The sequence below is a fragment of the Carcharhinus amblyrhynchos genome, chromosome 3 (assembly GCF_965287045.1).
Source record: "Carcharhinus amblyrhynchos chromosome 3, sCarAmb.v2.hapA, whole genome shotgun sequence".
Classification (NCBI taxonomy): Eukaryota; Metazoa; Chordata; class Chondrichthyes; order Carcharhiniformes; family Carcharhinidae; genus Carcharhinus; species Carcharhinus amblyrhynchos.
The window spans coordinates 64198624-64221073 of NC_137326.1; the positions used below are offsets into that span (position 1 = coordinate 64198624).

General features: G+C 47.9%; 1 protein-coding gene across 1 annotated transcript in view; it reads right to left on the reverse strand.

The window, feature by feature from the left end:
* plxnd1 (plexin D1) overlaps positions 1-22450 on the reverse strand; it is a 176737-nt gene that overhangs the window by 46906 nt on the left and 107381 nt on the right. The window contains exons 16-22 of the mRNA XM_080184802.1: positions 15373-15543; positions 15101-15191; positions 13698-13925; positions 7352-7498; positions 5398-5512; positions 4928-5035; positions 1356-1468 (exon numbers count right to left, since the gene is read on the reverse strand). Of these exons, the coding sequence (XP_080040928.1) occupies positions 1356-1468; positions 4928-5035; positions 5398-5512; positions 7352-7498; positions 13698-13925; positions 15101-15191; positions 15373-15543 (973 nt within the window). The remainder of the gene's footprint in view (positions 1-1355; positions 1469-4927; positions 5036-5397; positions 5513-7351; positions 7499-13697; positions 13926-15100; positions 15192-15372; positions 15544-22450) is intronic.

Below are 22450 nucleotides of genomic sequence, written 5' to 3' on the forward strand. Positions count from 1 at the left end.
GAGGCGGGGGTGAGGGGGGGAGAGGCGGGGGTGAGGGGAGGAGAGGCGGGGGTGAGGGGGGGAGAGGTGGGGGCAAGGGGGGGAGAGGCGGGGGTGAGGGGGGGAGAGGCGGGGGCGAGGGGGGGAGAGGCGGGGGTGAGGGGAGGGAGAGGCGGGGGTGAGGGGAGGGAGAGGCGGGGGTGAGGGGAGGGAGAGGCGGGGGTGAGGGGAGGGAGAGGCGGGGGTGAGGGGAGGGAGAGGCGGGGGTGAGGGGAGGGAGAGGCGGGGGTGAGGGGAGGGAGAGGCGGGGGTGAGGGGAGGGAGAGGCGGGGGTGAGGGGAGGGAGAGGCGGGGGTGAGGGGAGGGAGAGGCGGGGGTGAGGGGAGGGAGAGGCGGGGGTGAGGGAGGGAGAGGCGGGGGTGAGGGGGGGAGAGGCGGGGGTGAGAGGCGGGGGTGAGGGGGGGAGAGGCGGGGGTGAGGGAGGGAGAGGCGGGGGTGAGGGGGGGAGAGGCGGGGGTGAGGGGAGGGAGAGGCAGGGGTGAGGGGAGGGAGAGGCGGGGGTGAGGGGAGGGAGAGGCGGGGGTGAGGGGGGGAGAGGCGGGGGTGAGGGGAGGGAGAGGCGGGGGTGAGGGGGGGAGAGGCGGGGGTGAGGGGGGAGAGGCGGGGGTGAGGGGGGGAGAGGCGGGGGTGAGGGGGGGAGAGGCGGGGGTGAGGGGGGGAGAGGCGGGGGTGAGGGGGGGAGAGGCGGGGGTGAGGGGGGGAGAGGCGGGGGTGAGGGGGGGAGAGGCGGGGGTGAGGGGGGGAGAGGCGGGGGTGAAGGGGGAGATGCGGGGGTGAGGGGGTGAGGGGGGGAGAGGCGGGGGTGAGGGGGGGGTGAGGGGGGGAGAGGCGGGGGTGAGGGGGGGAGAGGCGGGGTGAGGGGGGGGAGATGCGGGGGTGAGGGGAGGGAGAGGCGGGGGTGAGAGGAGGGAGAGGCGGGGGTGAGGGGGGGAGAGGCGGGGGTGAGGGGGGGAGAGGCGGGGGTGAGGGGGGAGAGGCGGGGCTGGGGGATGGCAATGTGGACATAGGGAAGGATACAATGTCAAAGAATAAGTGGAGGGAGTGGGGGGAAGGGGAGGAGGAAAGGTAGACAGGAAGGGGGGATTTTGAAAATGAGGAATAGGGAGGAGTTTGTAGAGGAGGGAGAGGGGCAAAGGAGGAAATGAGGGCGAGTTTGAAGGGAAGCAGGAGGATAAGAGAGGGGGAGAACTTGGGATGGTGATCTAAGATAGATGGAGTGAATGGGAGAATGTGTTGAAAAAGAGGAGAGAGTGATGGAGAGAGGAGCCCACCCTGAAAGCAGTGATGAGAATGTCAGCAAATAGGAATGGACTCACCTTTGGGAAGAAAGTGCGAATTACAAAGTATTTGTACTCCAGGAAGGGAATTCCCTGGCTGCGGTTTAACTCTTTGGTCAGATCGGTCATATCTGTCTGTAACTCGGCAAAGCCTACAGTAGCACAGAATAGTCACAGGTTAGGAATCATCCTAATCAAATGATCACAAAGAGAAAGATCAGATTTCACAACTCAGCACATCCCCAAAGTGCATTCCAGCCAACACTGCAATACAAGAATGATCATCTGCTTGTTGACAGTGGGGCAAATATTGGCCATGACACTGGGGAGAACTCATCTGCTCGTCTTCAGAATAGTACCTTAGGCAGAGTTAAATTTGTCTTTGCTCAGCAGAGGTCAGGGGTCTCACCAATTTCTACAGATGCACCATAGAAAGCATTCTTTCTGGTTGTATCACAGCTTGGTATGGCTCCTGCTCTGCCCAAGACAGCAAGAAACTACAAAGGTTGGTGAATGAAGCCCAGTCCATCATACAAACCATTCATTGACACTGTCTACACTTCTCACTTCCTCGGAAAAGCAGCCAGCTTAATCAAAGACCTCACGCACCCAGACATTCTCTCTTCTACCTTCTTCTCTCAGGAAGAGGATACAAAAGTCTGAGATCATGCACCAATCAACTCAAGAACAGCTTCTTTCCTGCTACCATCAGACTTCTGAATGGACCTACCTCACATTAAATTGATCTTACTCTGCCTCCTAGCTATGACTGTAACAATACCATCTGCACTCTTCCCTTTCCTTCTCTATGCACAGGATGCTTTGTCTATAACTGAGTCCCTTGAGTACCTTGTAAATCTCTTCTGCACTTTCTCCAGTCTAATAACTTCTTTCCTATAGCAAGGTGACCAAAACTGAACACAATACTCCAGGTGTGGCCTCACCAACATCCTGTACAACTGCAACATAACTTCCCTACCTGTATCCTCAATGCCCTGACTGAAGGCCAGCATGCCAAAAGCCTTCTTCACCGCTATATCTACCTGTAAGTTCACCTTTAGAGCACCAAGGTCTCTCCGTTCCACAATACTCCCTAAGGTCCTATCATTCACTGTGAAAGTCCTACCTTGATTGGACTTTCCAAAATGCAACACCTCACACTTATCTGTATTGAACTCTATCTGCCATTTCTTAGTCCACTTATCCAGCTGATCAAGATCCTGCTGCAATTTTTGATAACCTTCCTCACTATCTCCAATACCACCAATTTTAGTGTCGCCTACAAACTTACTGATTATGCCTTGTAATTCTTATCCAAATCGTTAATATAGATAACAAATATATATGTCTGATGGTGGATAAATCTCCTGGCCGAGCACCAACCCTTGAGGCACACTACTAGTCACAGGCCTCCAGTCAGGCAAGCATTCTTCCACCATTACTCTCTGCTTCCAACCATCAAACCAATTGTATATCCAATTTGTCAGCTCTCCCTGGATTCCACGTGATCTTTCCAGAGCACCCTACCATGTGGAACTTTATCAAAGGCCTTACTGAAGTCCATATAAACTACGTCTACTGCCCTGCCCTCATCAACCTTCCTGGTCACTTCATCAAAGAGCTCTAACAGATTTATAAGGCATGATCTCCCACACACAAAGCTATTCTTACCACTCTTAATCAAATTTTGTCTATCTAAATGCATGTGTATCTTATCCCTTAGAATCCTCTCTAGTAACTTACCCACTACAGATGTTAGGCTTACAGGTCTATAATTCCCAGGTTTTTCTTTGCAGCCCTTCTTGGCTAACGATAATGTAAATATCTCAGCCAGGGCTCCTGCAATTTCTTCTCTAGCCTCACGCAGTGTTCTTGGATATACCTGGTCAGAGCCACGAGATTTATCCACCATCATACATTTTAATACATCCATCATCTCCTCTACTATAATGCAAACTATTCCCAATATATCACCACCAACTTTCCCAGGTTCCCAAGTCTTCATGTCTTTCTCCACAGTAAACACAGAGGAGAAATATTCATCAAGAACTTTGACCATCTTCTGCAGTTCCATATGTGTATCCACTTTGGTCCTTGAGGGGTCCTATTCTCTCACTAGTTATTCCTTTTCCTTTAATATACTTAAAAAATCCCTTTGGAGTCACCTTAATCCTCTCAGCCAAAGCTACCTCATGCCCCAATTTTGCCTTCCTAATTTCCTTCTCAGGTATCCTCCCTCTGTACACCTCCCTTGATTCTTGCTGCCTGAGTCACACCTCTTTTCTTTCCTGACAAATCTCAATAGTTTTGTCATCCAGAGTTCCCTACTCCTGCCAGCCCTGCCCTTCACCCTAACAGGAACACATCGACCCTGAACTCTAGCTATTTCACTTTTAAAGGCCTCCCACTTGCTGGAAGTCCCCTTGCCTTCACACAAGGCACTCCAAACAACCCTTGCAAGCTTCTATCTAATTCCATCAAAATTCATCTTGCCCCAATTTCGATCTTGCACCTGTGGACCAGTTTTGTCCCTTTCCATAACTAGTTTAAAATTAATAGAACTATGGTCATTGGTCCCAAAGTGGTTCCCCACTGTCACCTCAGTCACTTGTCCTGCCTTATTTCCCAAGGGTAAGTCAAGTTTTGCCCTTTCCTGAATAGAACCCTCCACATTTTGCCTGAGGAAACTTTTCTGAACATACTTAACAAATCCCATCTAAGCCCTTAACACTATGGCAGTCCCAGTCTATGTTAGGAAAATTAAAATGCCCTATTATGACAACCCTATTATTCCTGCAAGTCTCCCTGCACATTTGTTCCTCTAATTCCCATTGACTATTTGTGGGCCTTAAGTACAACACCAATAAGGTCATCATCCCCTTATTATTTCTTAGTTCCACCTACAAAGCCTTGCTGGATGATGCCTTGGTTATTTTATCTCTGATATGAAGTGAGTTGGTTATGATGAATTGGGAAATGCTACTTAAAGGGATGATGGTGGATACAATGGCAAATATTCAGGAGCACATGGGTGAACTACAATTCCTGACTGCACTGTGGATGCTGCCTGTGAGGAGTGCTTTGGGAGTTATATGAAAAAAGGGAGTTTGGTAAAACAGGCAGCAGAGGCTACAAGGAAGAGTGCTGATTGGTCATTAAGGGAGAGTGCTGATTGGTCAGTAGGGGAGAGTGCTGATTGGTCATTAAGGGAGAGTGCTGATAGGTCAGTAGGGGAGAGTGCTGATTGGTCAGTAGGGGAGAGTGCTGATTGGTCAGTAGGGGAGAGTGCTGATTGGTCAGTAGGGGAGAGTGCTGATTGGTCAGTAGGGGAGAGTGCTGATAGGTCAGTAAGGGAGAGTGCTGATTGGTCAGTAAGGGAGAGTGCTGATTGGTCATGAATAAATCTAAACAGTAGTTTAGCCTGTGCAATATGGTCAGCCTTCCTTCCAAAACATACTTGTGATTGCAATGAGGTTTTATTCTTGAAACTGTGCCAATTTATATCTAATGAAAGATAAAAACACAGGTCTCGTTTTGTCACTGGGAATAAGTGGACCTCCCTTTGCACAGGAACATGTGGGAAGGGAAAGGTTAAGCTGCTGCTCCTGTACCTTTACGGATCTCCTCCCGGATCTGAGCCTCCATCTCTTCCATCTGAAGCAGGGTCTTCTGCCGATATCGTTCTGCTCGCCGACTTTTTGTACAGAAAACAACAAGAGCTGGAAAATACATAGAAAGACTAAATGTTGTAAGCTGCTGCGGCACAAAAAGAAAGCTCTGCCAATTACAGAGCAAAACATTGAACAGTCCATCCGTCATAGTGGGAGCAACACAGGATAGGAAGCCATTCAATCCATGTCACATTGGGAAGGGACCGTATACGTATAGGGAAACAGTCTAAGAACAGCATCAGCTATTCATTACATCAGATTTTATTGCATGACCATCAATTTCTGTTGAATTCTCTCAAAGGTGTGCACAGTTGGAGCTCTGTAGGTTTTACAGTAAATGTCTTCCTGATCCAATTTACTGTTGTGACATCTGGCTCTTGGCCACATTCAGAGCAAGGTGCATTTCTTACCAATGGCACAAGCCAGCAGCAACACGACACACACCACAATCGACACCACAATGAAGATCTCGCTCTCTCCCAACTGTACCTTCGCTATCGTCTCGTTGTATTTACCCACACGTACCTGAAAGACAGTCCACACAGCTCAATGAAACAAAGCACAGCAGGATTCCATGAACCCAGCATATACCAGGATTGAGCCAGCCCAGTGTACATAGCGGGATTGAATCTGGAGGAGGGCGGGATTGAACGCGGAGCAGAGCGGGATTGAATCTGGAGGAGAGTGGGATTGAACCCGGAGCAGAGCGGGATTGAATCTGGAGGAGAGTGGGATTGAACCCGGAGCAGAGCGGGATTGAACCCGGAGCAGAGTGGGATTGAATCTGGAGGAGAGCGGGATTGAATCTGGAGGAGAGCGGGATTGAACCCGGAGCAGAGTGGGATTGAACCTGGAGCAAAGCGGGATTGAATGTGGGGCAGAGGGATTGAACCCGGAGCAGAGTGGGATTGAATCTGGAGGAGAGTGGGATTGAATCTGGAGGAGAGCGGGATTGAACCCGGAGCAGAGCGGGATTGAATCTGGAGGAGAGCGGGATTGAATCTGGAGGAGAGTGGGATTGAACCCGGAGCAGAGCAGGATTGAATCTGGAGCAGAGTGGGATTGAATCTGGAGGAGAGCGGGATTGAATCTGGAGGAGAGCGGGATTGAACCCGGAGTAGAGCGGGATTGAATCTGGAGCAGAGTGGGATTGAATCTGGAGGAGAGCGGGATTGAATCTGGAGGAGAGCGGGATTGAACCCGGAGCAGAGCGGGATTGAATCTGGAGGAGAGCGGGATTGAACCTGGAGCAAAGCGGGATTGAATCTGGAGGAGAGCGGGATTGAATCTGGAGGAGAGTGGGATTGAATCTGGAGGAGAGTGGGATTGAATCTGGAGGAGAGCGGGATTGAACCCGGAGCAGAGCGGGATTGAATCTGGAGGAGAGTGGGATTGAATCTGGAGGAGGGCGGGATTGAACGCGGAGCAGAGCGGGATTGAATCTGGAGGAGAGTGGGATTGAACCCGGAGCAGAGCGGGATTGAATCTGGAGGAGAGCGGGATTGAACCCGGAGCAGAGCGGGATTGAACCCGGAGCAGAGTGGGATTGAACCTGGAGCAAAGCGGGATTGAATCTGGAGGAGAGTGGGATTGAATCTGGAGGAGAGTGGGATTGAATCTGGAGGAGAGCGGGATTGAACCCGGAGCAGAGCGGGATTGAATCTGGAGGAGAGCGGGATTGAACCCAGAGCAGAGCGGGATTGAATCTGGAGAAGAGCAGGATTGAATCTGGAGGAGAGCGGGATTGAACCCGGAGCAGAGCGGGATTGAATCTGGAGGAGAGTGGGATTGAACCCGGAGCAGAGCGGGATTGAACCCGGAGCAGAGTGGGATTGAACCTGGAGCAAAGCGGGATTGAATGTGGGGCAGAGGGATTGAAGCCAGGGCAAAGCGGGATTGAACCCGGAGCAAAACGGGATTGAACCCGGAGCAAAATGGGATTGAACCCAGGGCAAAGCAGGATTGAACCCAGAGAAAAGCCGGATTGAACCCGGAGCAAAGCAGGATTGAACCCAGAGAAAAGCGGGATTGAACCCAGAGAAAAGCGGGATTGAACCCAGGGCAAAGCAGGATTGAACCCGGAGCAAAGCAGGATTGAACCCGGAGAAAAGCGGGCTTGAATGTGGGGCAGAGGGATTGAACCCGGAGCAAAGCGGGATTGAACCCAGGGCAAAGCAGGATTGAACCCAGAGAAAAGCGGGATTGAACCCAGGACCAAGCGGGATTGAACCCGGATTGGGACTTGAATCTTCATAGCTGAAGGTGAAGAGCTCCAATGAGTGACTCCTGGTCAGGGCTAATGTAGAAAGCTGGGAAACTAAGCTGCGTAGCAGCGTACAATTCCCTTCCTTCCCTCTTACTTACTATGACAGGCAGCTGTCTCTCGTCAGACTCCATTGAAACATTCACCGCACAATGAATCTTCCCCTTCACAACATAGATCTCACAGGGAAAAGGACCAATCATCACTTTGTATTCTTCTGGTGCTAAATTCAAATTGTCCTGTATTTTCTGTGGAAGAAAATAAGAGGACAGTCAGCATACCGACTGAGAGGGAAAGAGAGAGACAGAAAGAGAAGATACAGCCAGCATATAGATCATGACAGAGACATAGGACATAGAAAGGAGCATAGAGACTGGAATAGGCCATTCAGCCCATTGAGCTTTCTCTGCCATTAAATATGATCCTGGCTAATCAGATACTTGCAATGTCTTTTTACTCATACACTATTCCATAACCCTTTACATTATTGCCAATCAGAAATCTATCAATCTCTATTTTAAACATATTTAATGACTGAGTTTCCATAGCCCTCTGGGGCAGAGAATTCACAACCCTCTGTGCATAGGAATCTTGGTTCTAAGTGGCTTCCCCCTTATTCCGAAATGATGCTCCTTGTTCTAGGCTCCCCAGTCAAGGAAAACATCCTAATTGTATCTACACTGTCTATTCCATTTAGTATTTTGCAGGTTTCAATCAGATCCCCTCCCATGTTTTGAAACTCTAGAGAATACAGGCTCAGTTTGCCCAATGTCTCTTCATAAGACAGACCCATCATCCCCAGAACAAGTCTGGTGAATCGATGTTGCATTCCCCCGATAGCAATAATATCCTTTCTGAGGTAATGGGAGCAACACTCAGGTGGAGTCTGATAAGCTTCTATATAATTGAAGCAAGATTTCTCTGTACTCAAATCCTTTTATGATAAAGATTCACATTCTATTAGCCTTCCAAATAGCTTGCTGCACCTGCATGTTAGCCTTCAGTGACTTATGGACAAGGACACCCAGGTCTCTGTACATCTACACTTTCTAATTACTTAACATTTAGAAAATACTCTGCACATCTGTCCTTTCTATAAAATGGATTATCTCACATTTTCCACATTAAATTCCACTTACCATGTTTTTGTCCACTCACCAAGTCTGTCCAATTCTCCTGTAACCACTTTACATCTTCCTCACAAGACACACATTCCTGCCTAGCTTTGTACCATCCACAAAATTGGAAATATTACATTTGGTCCTCACATCCAAATCATTAATCTATACTATTAACAGCTGGGATCCAAATATTGGTCTTTGCAGTAGCCCACCAGCCATAGACTGCCAATGCGAGAATGACCCATTTATTCTAACTCTCTGTTTTCTATCTGTTAACCAATCTGTAACCCATGTCAGTATATTGTCTCCTATCCCATGTGCTTTTATTTTGCTAATCAGTTTCCGGTAAGGGACTTTGTCAAAAGCCTTCTCAAAATTCAAATATACCAACTCCCCTTGATCAGTTTTGTTAGTAACATCCTCAAAAATACTCAAAGATCATCAAACATGATTTCCTATTCCTAAATCCGTGCTATGGCCAATCAGATCATCATTATCCAAGTATCCATTTATCACATCCTTTATAACAGATTCTAACATTTTCCATAATACTGATGTAAGGCTCTCTCCTTCCCTTCTTAAATAGTGGAGTGATATTTGCTATCTTCTAATCTTCAGGAACCATTCTAGAATCTATAGAATTTTGGAAGATAATCATCAATGCATCCAATGTCTCTACAGCAACCTCCTTCAACACTCTGGTCTATAGAATATCAGATCATGAGGACTTACCAACTTTTAGTCCCATTAATTTCTCCAATACAACCTTCTTATTTATATTCATTTCCTTCAACTGCTCATTCTCCATAGCTCCTTAGATCTCTACATCTGGGAGATTGCTTATATCTTCATTGGTGAAACAGACACAAAGTAATCATTTAGCTTCTGTGCCATTTCTCTATTCTCCCATAATGAATTCTGCCCATATTGGCCCATATTTGTCTTAGACAAATGCTTCCTTTTTACAGACCTATCTCATCCCTTGCCTCCCAAAGTATCCGAGGATGTATCCCATCTGGCCCAGGGGACTTATCAACCCTCAGGTTTTTCGAAATTGCTAATATATCTTCCCTCAGAATATCTACCTCCTCCATCCCGTATCATACACTCATCTTCAAAAACATGGCCCCTCTCCTTAGTGAACACTGAAGAAAAGTATTCATTCAACACCTCACCTATCTCTTTTGATTCCATGCACAAGTTCCCACTACTATCCTTGACTGGCCCTAACCTCACCCTGGTCATTCTTTTATTTCTCACATTAGAGTAAAAAGCCTTGGGTTTTCCTTTATCCTACCCACTAAGGACTTCTCATGCCCCCTCCTAGCTCTCCTAAGCCCTTTCTTTTAAAACTCATTCCTAGAACGTTGGATAAGGTTCCCCATGGTAGGCTCATGAAGAAAGTAAGGAGGTGTGGGATAGAAGGAAATTTGGCCGATTGGATAAGAAGACAGAGAGTGGTGGTGGAGGGAAAATTTTCAGACTGGAGGCCAGTCACCAGCAATGTACCACAGGGATCAGTGCTGGGTCCTCTGCTATTTGTGATTTTTATCAATGACTTGGAAGAGGGGGCTGAAGGGTGGGTTAGTAAGTTTGCTGATGAAACCAAGATTGGTGGAGTAGTGGATGAGGTGGAGGGCTCTTGTAGGCTGCAAAGAGACATTGATAGGATGCAGAGCTGAGCAGAAAAGTGGCAGATGGAGTTTAACCCTGATAAGTGCGAGGTGATTCATTTTGGTAGAACTAACTTGAATGCAGATTACAGGGTCAACGGTAGGGTTCTGAGGAATGTGGAGGAACAGAGAGATCTTGGGGTTCATATCCACCAATCTCTGAAGGTTGCCACTCAAGAGCATACAGCTGTGAAGAAGGCCTATGTTGTGTTAATGTTTATTAACAGGGGGTTTGAGTTTAAAAGCCGTGGGGTTATGCTGCAACTATACTGGACCTTGGTGAGACCACATTTAGAATATTGTGTTCAGTTCTGGTCACCTCACTATAAGAAGGATGTGGAAGCATTGGAGAGAGTGCAGAGGAGATTTACCAGGATGCTGCCTGGTTTGGAGGGTAGATCTTATGAGGAAAGGTTGAGGGAGCTGGGGCTTTTCTCTTTAGAGCAGAGGAGGATGAGAGGCGACTTAATAGAGGTTTATAAGATGATGAGTGGGATTGATAGAGTGGACGTGCAGAGACTATTTCCTCGGGTGGATGTAGCTGTTACTAGGGGGCATAACTATAAGGTTCATGGTGGGAGATATAGGAGGGATGTCTGAGGTAGAGTCTTCACTCAGAGTGGTTGGGGAGTGGATTGCACTGCCTGCTGTGATAGTGGAGTCGGACACTTTAGGAACTTTCAAGCAGTTATTGGATAGGCACATGGAGCACACCAGAATGATAGGGAGTGGGATAGCTTGATCTTGGGTTTGGACATAGCTCGGCACAACATCGAGGAGAAAAGGGCCTGTTCTATGTTCTATTTTAGATTGCATTAATATTCTGTTCTTCCTTTATTAGTTTATTGGCCTTCCTTTGCTGTATTTTAAAAACTTCCCAATCCTGCTGTTCACTATTATTTCTAGCAACTTCATTAGCCTCTTCTTTTAATCTTATACAACCCAACCGTATTGACTGACATGAATCACAACTTGCCTTCTGACTATTTTGGTTGGCCTCTACCCTCCCCAGAAAGGTTGGAAGCACGAGACTCAGCCTTGTTATACCATACGTACAGTGCAGAAGGAGGCCATTCAGCCCATCGAGCCTGCATCGACAACAATCCCACCCAGGCCCTATCCCTGTAACCCTGCTAATCTCTCCGACACTAAGGGACAATTTAACATGGTCAGTTCACGCAACCTGCGCGTCTTTGGAGTGTGAGACGAAATTTAAGCACCTGGAGGATACCCACGACAGACATGGGGAGAACATGCAAACTCCACACAAGCACTGACCCAAGGCTGGAATTGAACCCAGGTCTCTGGAGCTGTGAGGCAACAATGCTAACCACTGTGCCACCATGTTCTGAGATGATGGTTCATTAGCAACTCTGTTGGCGGGACTTCAGTTGTTGCATGTGGAGGTGTCTGGTGGCCAATGAGGAAGTGAGAGATCTTGATCTCTAGGGTTCCTCCTCATTGCTTCTTTAGGCCAGACTTAAAAGTTTGGGTGGCTTGCTCAGCTAGTCCCTTGATGCTGGATGGGAAGGTACAATTCTAATGTGCTTTATACAAAGGAATAAAGGTTACAGATTATGGATGAGAACAATTCTACCTCTGCTGAAAGCCTGAAGCACGTCATTGATGCCCAGTCTTGAGCTGCTAGATCTGTACAAAGTCTAATCCATTTAGCACAGTGATAATGCCACAAACACATCTTTTGGACTGTGGAAGGAAACCGGAACACTAGTCATTAGAGTTATAGAGGTTTACAGCATGGAAACAGGCCCTGCGGCCCAACTAGGAGGAAACCCATGCAGTCATGGGTAGAACATGCGGACTCCGCACAGTTAGTGACCCAAATCGGGATCAAACCCAGGTCTCTGGCACTGTGAGGCAGCAGTGATAACCACTAAGCCGTCCTAGTGAACCAGATGGATTTTTACAGCTGTCAACAATGGTTTCATGGCCAACGTTAGAATTTTAATTCCAGAATGTTATTGAATTCCAGTTTCACCATTTGCCACATGGGATTCGAATCCAAATCCCCAGAGCATTACCCTGGATTTCTGGATTACTAGTCAAGTGAAAATGTCATTACACCACTGTCTCCCCATCAGAAGCAGGAGCAGCAACCCTCCCCCTCCAATTGAGGGATCACTGGATAGTGTTAAAACACAAGATATTCAAAATGAGGGTGGATCCACTTCAGTTTGCCTATCACTGCAACAGGTCCACAGCAGACACGATCTCCCTGGCCCTACACTCAACCTTGGAACACCTATATAATAAAAGCACCTATATCAGACTCCTATTTATTGACTACAGCTCAGCCTTCAACACCATTATTCCTACAAAACTCATCTCCAAACTCCGAGGCTTAAGGCTCCGCTCCTCTCTCTGAAACTGGGTCCTGAACTTCTTACCCACAGACGACAGTCAGTAAGGATAGCCAACAACACCTCCTCCTTGATCATCTTCAACACCAGTGCCCCACAAGACTGTTTCCTCAGTTCCTTACTACACTCCTTATACACCTATGACTGTGGCCAAATTTTCCTCCAACTTGATTTTCAAGTTTGCTGATGACACCACCACAGTGGGTTGGATCTCAAACATAACAAGACGGAGTACAAGAAAGGGATAGAGAATCTGGTGAGCTGGTGTGATGACAATAATCTCTCCCTCAAAGTCAGTAAAATGAAGGAGATAGTCATTGACTTCAAGAAGCATAGGGTTTAATTCAATTATTAGTCGCATGTAAAGCTTCCATTAACACTTCAATGAAGATTACTGTGAAATTCTAGTTGCCATATTCCGGCGCCTGTTTGGGTCAATGCTCCTGACCAGCACATCTTTCAGACTGTGGGAGGAAACTGAAGCATCCAGAGAAAACCAATGTCGACTCAAGGAGAACGTGTAAACTCCACACAGACAGTGACCCAAGCTGGGAATCGAACCCAGCTCCCTGGCACTATGAGGCAGCAGTGTGCCACTGTGCCACCCTGGAGGACATGCCTCTGTCTACATCAACAGGGTTGAAGCGGAAATGATTGAGAGCTTCAAGCTTCTAGGTGTCCAGATCATCAACAACCTGTCCTGGACCCTCCATGCCGATGCTATAGTTAAGAAAGCCCACCAATTTGTCTACTTTCTCAGGAGGCTAAGGAAATTTGGCTGCTATGACTCTCACCAACTTTTACCAACTATGCACCACAGAAAGCATTCTTTCTGGATGTATTATAGCTTGGTATGGCTCCTGCTCTGTCCAAGAAATTACAAAAGGTTGTGATGTCACACAAATCAACCTCCCATTCACTTACTCTGTCTACACTTCCTGCTGCCTTGGAAAAGCAGCCAGTGTAACCAAGGATATTCTCTCTTCCACTTTCTTTTATCGGGAAAAAGATACAAACGTCTGACACCACGTACCAACCAACTCAAGAACAGCTTCTTCCCTGCTGGCATTAGACTTTTGAATGGACCTACCTTACGTTAAGTTGGTCTTTCTCTACACCCTAGCTATGACTGCAACACTATAGTCTGCACTCTCTTGTTTCCTTCTTTATGAACGGTATGCTTTATCTGTATAGTGCACAAGAAACTGTATACTAACACAGGTGATAATAATAAACCAGATCAAAAGAGTGAAAGACCTCATAGTCACGTACCTCAATCACCAGGGTGAGTGGTTCTCCCTGATGGTGTTTAATGAGTTTCTCCTTGCGATAGAAGTGTGGGTCGCTGTAATACTGCAGAGTGAAGGCTGCACTATTACGTGACAAAGTTGCAGCTTCCTGGTACTGGATTCCATTAATATAAAAATCAACATTTACCGTGGAGACCAAATAGGCAGGAGAGGGGCAGATGAGAACAGTGTCACTTTCAACGACACAGACCTGTACAAACAGGGACAGTTACATACTTTAATCTTCACTGGCATCCACTAATCTTTACATCTGACCCACTGATACTCACTGACAATCCACTGACACTCGATCTCTCCCCACACATGCCCAACTCCCTCCCCATGCCCATCCCAGACTCATGCCCTTCCTGTCCTTACCCTCCCCCACTCCAAACTTACCCCCTCCATCACATCCCCCCATCATCCCCCCATCATCCCACTCCCCCTCCTCTCCTGTCCCCGCACACCCCTCCAAACCTGACCCCCCCCCATCCCCGCCTTCCAATCTCACCCCCCTCCCCGTCTGACCCTCACTTCCCATCTATCCCCCCCTCCACAATCCCACCACCGCCCCATCTCCCCCCCTCACTTCCCACACTCACTCCATTAAATAGAACATTTATCCTAATAAAATTATAGAATTCCTACAGTGCAGAAGAGGCCATTCAGCCCCTTGAGTCTGCACCAACTCTGTGACAGAGTATCTTACCCAGGCTCCCTTCCTTTGTCCTAACCTTATAATCCCACACATCTCTCATGGCTGATCCACCTAACTGGCACATCTCTGGACTGTGGGAGGAAACTGGAGCACCCAGAGGAAACCCATGTAGATATGAGGAGAATGTCCAATGGTACAGTGACCCAAGCTAGGAATTGAACCCAGGTCCCTGGCATTATGAGGTGACAGTGCTAACCACTGTGCCACCATGCCACCCCAATCATTGCTTTGTCCACACATGTTCCAATAAGCAGAAAAGCATTGCATTGGGAGTGGGTGGGTTTCTCTGGTCTCCCTGTAGCATATCTCTCATGACAAGGGCAGCACGTCCTTCCCAAGTTGCATGACTTTCTGGTCCAATCGCTGTCAGAGATTTCCAACTGTCTGTCCCCCATGTTGCTGGGTGGGGGATTGGCAGGACTAGAAGATCCTGCCAATGTAAACAGCTGGAAAACTACAGCCATTTAAGCACTGAAATATGAAGCTGTTCTCTTTAACCACATTCCCATTCCTTACATCTATGTTATTAAACAGAAACTGTTCCATTAAAAACATATGACTCTTTATTAATAGTACACTAATCATATTTCAGTCATAAAGTGCCCTATTAAACACTGACTGCTAGTGCAAAACAAACATCTCATAGACAGGGTTCAGAGATAACTCACCGACTGGGCTTTTCCATTGCCTCTGAGCACCATGAGTACACTCTGTGCTAAACTGAATCTCTGACCTTTGATGGTGATTCTCCGCCCTCCACTGTAGGACAGAAGAGCAGGTTATAACAGTGAGCAGTGACATGTACGACCAACCATCATAACACAATTGCTCCCCATGGACAGAGGTAGCCTCTCGGAAACTGGCAATGCCAACAAGACATAGCTTCAATGACATTGCAGCCTGGGAGTTAAATGGACCATTGTGCAGAGTGCACTCTTACCTGACATAGCTGGTGTTGGGGTTGATAGAGGCTATCAATGGGTTCTCACGATAGCTGAAAGTCAAGTTCCTGCTGACACAATATTTTTTCTCAAACTGGACACAAATGGGAATGGCAGCCCCGGCTCTAGGCAAAGCTGGCATCACACAACTGATCGAGTTCTGTGTTCGTCTAAACAAAACGGAGAACACATCATAATCTCACTAAATTCAGACTGAACATTTCTAAAACATGCACCTCCATTTATCCAGAAACTTAAATGGTGGGAAATGCCCCGAGGTACATGATAAAGATCAGAAAAGCTGGGCCCCACTGAGTAATGGGGTATTAGAACGAGAAAACACCAAGAGATGGCATTACAGCTAGAGACACCAGGGGTCGGGACATTAGAACTGTTGACACAAAGGAATGGAGCATTAGGATTATAGAGACCAGGGAGTGGGACATTGGAGCTATAGGCATCAGGGAAAGGGGCACTGGAACTATAGGCACCAGGGAATAGGGCACTGGAACTATAGATACCTGGGAATGGGCCACTGGAACAATAGGCACTAGGGAACTGGGCACTGGCATTATATACACAAGGGAATGGCATTGGGACTATGAACATCAGAGAATGGGGCATTAGAACTATAGACATCAGGGAACGGGGCATTAGAACTGTAGACACCAGGGAATGGGGCATTAGAACTATAGACACCAGGGAACGGGGCATTAGAACTGTAGACACCAGGGAATGGGGCATTAGTGTAGACACCAGGGAATGGGGCATTAGTGTAGACACCAGGGAATGGGGCATTAGAACTGTAGACACCAGGGAATGGGGCATTAGGACTGTAGACACCAGGGAATGGGGCATTAGAACTGTAGACACCAGGGAACGGGACATTAGAACTGTAGACACCAGGGAATGGGGCATTAGAACTGTAGACACCAGGGAACGGGACATTAGAACTGTAAACACCAGGGAATGGGGCATTAGTGTAGACACCAGGGAATGGGGCATTAGTGTAGACACCAGGGAATGGGGCATTAGAACTGTAGACACCAGGGAATGGGGCATTTAGAACTGTAGACACCAGGGAATGGGACATTAGAACTGTAGATACCAGGGAATGGGGCATTAGAACTGTAGACACCAGGGAATGGGGCATTAGAACTGTAGACACCAGGGAATGGGGCATTAGAACTGTAGACACCAGGGAATGGGGCATTAGTGTAGACACCAGGGAATGGGGCATTAGAACTGTAGACACCAGGGAATGGGACATTAGAACTGTAGATACCAGGGAATGGGGCATTAGAACTGTAGACACCAGGGAATGGGACATTAGAACTGTAGATACCAGGGAATGGGGCATTAGAACTGTAGACACCAGGGAATTCGGCATTAGAACTGTAGACACCAGGGAATGGGCCATTAGAACTGTAGACACCAGGGAATGGGGCATTAGTGTAGACACCAGGGAATGGGGCATTAGTGTAGACACCAGGGAATGGGGCATTAGGACTGTAGGCACCAGGAAATGGGGCATTAGAACTGTAAACACCAGGGAATGGGGCATTAGAACTGTAAACACCAGGGAATGGGACATTAGAACTGTAGACACCAGGGAATGGGGCATTAGAACTGTAGACTCCAGGGAATGGGGCATTAGAACTGTAGACACCAGGGAATGGGACATTAGAACTGTAGACATCAGGGAATGGAGCATTAGAACTGTAGACACCAGGGAATGGGACATTAGAACTGTAGACACCAGGGAATGGGGCATTAGGACTGTAGACACTAGGGAATGGGGCATTAGTGTAGACACCAGGGAATGGGGCATTAGGACTGTAGACGCTAGGGAATAGGGCATTAGTGTAGACACCAGGGAATGGGGCATTAGAACTGTAGACACCAGGGAATGGGGCATTAGAACTGTAGACACCAGGGAATGGAGCATTAGAACTGTAGACACCAGGGAATGGGGCATTAGTGTAGACACCAGGGAATGGGGCATTAGAACTGTAGACACCAGGGAATGGGGCATTAGTGTAGACACCAGGGAATGGGGCATTAGAACTGTAGACATCAGGGAATGGGGCATTAGGACTGTAGACACCAGGGAATGGGGCATTAGTGTAGACTCCAGGGAATGGGGCATTAGAACTGTAGACACCAGGGAATGGGGCATTAGAACTGTAGACACCAGGGAATGGGGCATTAGGACTGTAGACACCAGGGAATGGGGCATTAGAACTGTAGACACCAGGGAATGGGGCATTAGAACTGTAGACACCAGGAAATGGGGCATTAGGACTGTAGACACTAGGGAATGGGGCATTAGAACTGTAGACACCAGGGAATGGGGCATTAGAACTGTAGACACCAGGGAATGGGGCATTAGAACTGTAGACACCAGGGAATGGGGCATTAGAACTGTAGACACCAGGGAATGGGGCATTAGTGTAGACACCAGGGAGTGGGGCATTGGAACTGTAGACACCAGGGAATGGGACATTAGAACTGTAGACACTAGGGAATGGGGCATTAGAACTGTAGACACTAGGGAATGGGGCATTAGAACTGTAGACACCAGGGAATGGGGCATTAGAACTGTAGACACCAGGGAATGGGGCATTAGAACTGTAGACACCAGGGAATGGGGCATTAGTGTAGACACCAGGGAATGGGGCATTAGAACTGTAGACACCAGGGAATGGGGCATTAGTGTAGACACCAGGGAATGGGGCATTAGAACTGTAGATACCAGGGAATGGGGCATTAGAACTGTAGACACCAGGGAATGGGGCATTAGAACTGTAGACACCAGGGAATGGGGCATTAGTGTAGACACCAGGGAATGGGGCATTAGAACTGTAGACACCAGGGAATGAGGCATTAGAACTGTAGACACCAGGGAATGGGGCATTCGAACTGTAGAAACCAGGGAATGGGGCATTAGAACTGTAGACACCAGGGAATGGGGCATTCGAACTGTAGAAACCAGGGAATGGGGCATTAGAATTGTAGACACCAGGGAGTGGGGCATTAGAATTGTAGACACCAGGGAGTGGGGCATTAGAACTGTAGACTCCAGGGAATGGGGCATTAGAACTGTAGACACCAGGGAATGGGACATTAGGACTATAGAAACCAGGGAATGGGGCATTAGAACTGTAGACACCAGGGAATGGGACATTAGAACTGTAGACACCAGGGAATGGGGCATTAGAACTGTAGAAACCAGGGAATGGGGCATTAGAACTGTAGACACCAGGGAATGGGGCATTAGAACTGTAGACACCAGGGAATGGGACATTAGGACTGTAGACACCAGGGAATGGGGCACTAGAACTGTAGACACCAGGGAATGGGGCATTAGGACTGTAGGCACCAGGGAATGGGGCATTAGTGTAGACACCAGGGAATGGGGCATTAGAACTGTAGAAACCAGGGAATGGGGCATTAGTGTAGACACCAGGGAATGGGGCATTAGAACTGTAGACACCAGGGAATGGGGCAGTGGAACTGTAGACACCAGGGAATGGGGCATTAGTGTAGACACCAGGGAATGGGGCATTAGGACTGTAGACACCAGGGAATGGGGCATTAGGACTGTAGACACCAGGGAATGGGGCATTAGGACTGTAGGCACCAGGGAATGGGGCATTAGAACTGTAGACACCAGGGAATGGGGCATTAGTGTAGACACCAGGGAATGGGGCATTAGGACTGTAGACACCAGGGAATGGGGCATTAGGACTGTAGGCACCAGGGAATGGGGCATTAGAACTGTAGACACCAGGGAATGGGGCATTAGTGTAGACACCAGGGAATGGGGCATTAGAACTGTAGACACCAGGGAATGGGGCATTAGTGTAGACACCAGGGAATGGGGCATTAGAACTGTAGACACCAGGGAATGGGGCATTAGAACTGTAGACACCAGGGAATGGGGCATTAGAACTGTAGACACCAGGGAATGGGGCATTAGAACTGTAGACACCAGGGAATGGGGCATTAGAACTGTAGACACCAGGGAATGGGGCATTAGGACTGTAGGCACCAGGGAATGGGGCATTAGAACTGTAGACACCAGGGAATGGGGCATTAGGACTGTAGACACCAGGGAATGGGGCATTAGAACTATAGACACCAGGGAACGGGGCATTAGAACTGTAGACACCAGGGAATGGGGCATTAGTGTAGACACCAGGGAATGGGGCATTAGAACTGTAGACATCAGGGAATGGGGCATTAGGACTGTAGACACCAGGGAATGGGGCATTAGTGTAGACACCAGGGAATGGGGCATTAGAACTGTAGACACCAGGGAATGGGGCATTAGGACTGTAGACACCAGGGAATGGGGCATTAGGACTGTAGGCACCAGGGAATGGGGCATTAGAACTGTAGACACCAGGGAATGGGGCATTAGTGTAGACACCAGGGAATGGGGCATTAGGACTGTAGACACCAGGGAATGGGGCATTAGGACTGTAGGCACCAGGGAATGGGGCATTAGAACTGTAGACACCAGGGAATGGGGCATTAGTGTAGACACCAGGGAATGGGGCATTAGAACTGTAGACACCAGGGAATGGGGCATTAGTGTAGACACCAGGGAATGGGGCATTAGAACTGTAGACACCAGGGAATGGGGCATTAGAACTGTAGACACCAGGGAATGGGGCATTAGAACTGTAGACACCAGGGAATGGGGCATTAGGACTGTAGGCACCAGGGAATGGGGCATTAGAACTGTAGACACCAGGGAATGGGGCATTAGGACTGTAGATACCAGGGAATGGGGCATTAGGACTGTAGGCACCAGGGAATGGGGCATTAGGACTGTAGATACCATGCCCTGGAGTTTCTAAAGGACAGTGGGGTGTTACGATGATGAAAGGATGTTATATCATGTCTCTGTATTCTCTATACGGTGACTAAAACAGTTGATAGTGAGGAAACTGGACCTGAAATAGGAAAGAGATTTTGATGACAGATATGAAATCAGCAGTTATTAAAGAAGTATGTTATTGGGAATGTGTAAAGGTGGTGTAGCATTTTGTACAGGCCTTTTAGGGGACATTTTTGAAGTGAAGGTCATGCAAGAATTGAAAGAATATTTTCTGTTGCTGAGTCACTGGAAATGTGGAGATTTAGGATAAGAGATGATCAAACATCACTTGAGGATTGCCCAAACTCTGAATTGACCAGACCTGCCACTGTGTCTGCTTCATTGCCCACACTTCACTTTTACACTCACCCCTTCCACACTCTTCCCTCCTCCTTTTGTCCTTACCTTCACTCATCCAACAACTTTTCCCACCACTCCATCACGATACCATCACATTCTCCATTCCCTTTCAGCATCCCAAAGAGACCAGTCCTCCATGACACCCGAGCCCACTTCTCAATCACCCTCTAATACCAGGTCCTTCCCACGCTCTCATCCATAATAAGTGGTTGTGGTGGAAAAATCACTTCACGCTGGTATTTAGGTTCCTGCAATTTTATTGCAAGCCCCTTCCTCAGAGCGGCTGGCCTACAAGGAGTTCAATCCCCAAAGTACTGCAGCTGTTCCTCTTTATAACACAATCAATGAGCCTGATATTACCATCGCATTGCACCCCTTCTTAGGCATGAAAACTTGGTAAAGTTGGGCATGAGGCGAGTAGCGTGTCCAGCTCCATGCCAGTTCCCTCTTTACCAAGGCCTGAAAATGGCCGTGCCTGTGACGGGCGCGACGGCCATTTAAATGCATTTGTCTGCACATTAATAGACTTAAGGTTGGGCTGCACGCCAATCTTACCAGCACTTCCCCCTTTACCACTGCATTGGCCCATCGAGAAGGTAGAAAGAAACTTAAGCAAGGAAAACATAGAAAGAAACTTAAGCAAGGAGTAAGGAGGGCCAAAAGAGGTCATGAAAAGTTATTGACCTGCAGGGTTAAGGAAAATCACAAGGTCTTTTATACATATATAAAGAGCAGGAGAGTAGCCAGGGAGAAGGTTGGCTCACTCGAGGACAGAGGAGGGAATCAATGCATGGAGCCAGAGGAAATGGGCAAAGTGTTAAATGAGTACTTTGCGTCAGTATTCACCAAAGAGAAGGACTTGGTGTATGATGAGTCTGGGAAAGGGTGTGTAGATAGATTGAGTCATGCTGAAATCAAAAAGGTGGTGGTATTGGGATTCTTGAGAAATATTCAGGTGGAAAGTCCCCAGGGCCTGATGGGATATACTCCAGAATACTGAAAGAAGCAAGGGAGAAAATTGCTGGGGCCTGAGAGAAATGTTTGTATCCTCACTGGCTACAGGTGGGGGTCCCAGAGGATTGGAGAATAGCCAATGTTGTTCCTTTGTTTAAGAAGGGTAGCAAGAATAATCCAGGTAATTGGAGATCTCATTGAGACATATAAGATGATGAATGGGATGGATAGGATAGAGGTGGAGAGACTCTTCCCGCTCAGAAAGGACAGTAGGACTAGGGGGCACAGCCTCAAGATAAAGGGGGGGCGGTTTAGAACGGAGTTGAGGAGGAACTTCTTCACTCAAAGGGTGGTGAATCTCTGGAATTCTCTGCCCGTTGAAGTGGTGGAGGCTACCTCGCTAAATATTTTTAAGACGCGGGTTGATGGGTTTTTGATAAGCGAGGGGATTAAGGGTTATGGGGAGAGGGCGGGAATGTGGAACTGAGCCACGACAGATCAGCCATGATCTTACTGAATGGCGGGGCAGGCTCGAAGGGCTGGATGGCCTACTCCTGCTCCTATTTCTTATGTTCTTATGTTCTTACAGGCCAGTGAGCCTGACGTCAGTGGTAGGGAAATTATTGGAGAGGATTCTTCAAGATAGGGTTTACTCCCACTTCAATTGTAAAGTAAAGCTATATGTCGTGTTTTATGTTGCAGAGTAAATTGCACATAAATTCCACACACCACACTCAAAGGGCAGCCAGAGGAGCAGAGATGAATTAGTCTCCCATTAAGAATTTGGTGGCCGTACACAGCTGGTCAGGCTTTGCAACTCATTGTCAAACAGTTAGAACTAACAGCACTGTTAGTTACCCATAGCGCTGTTGTGC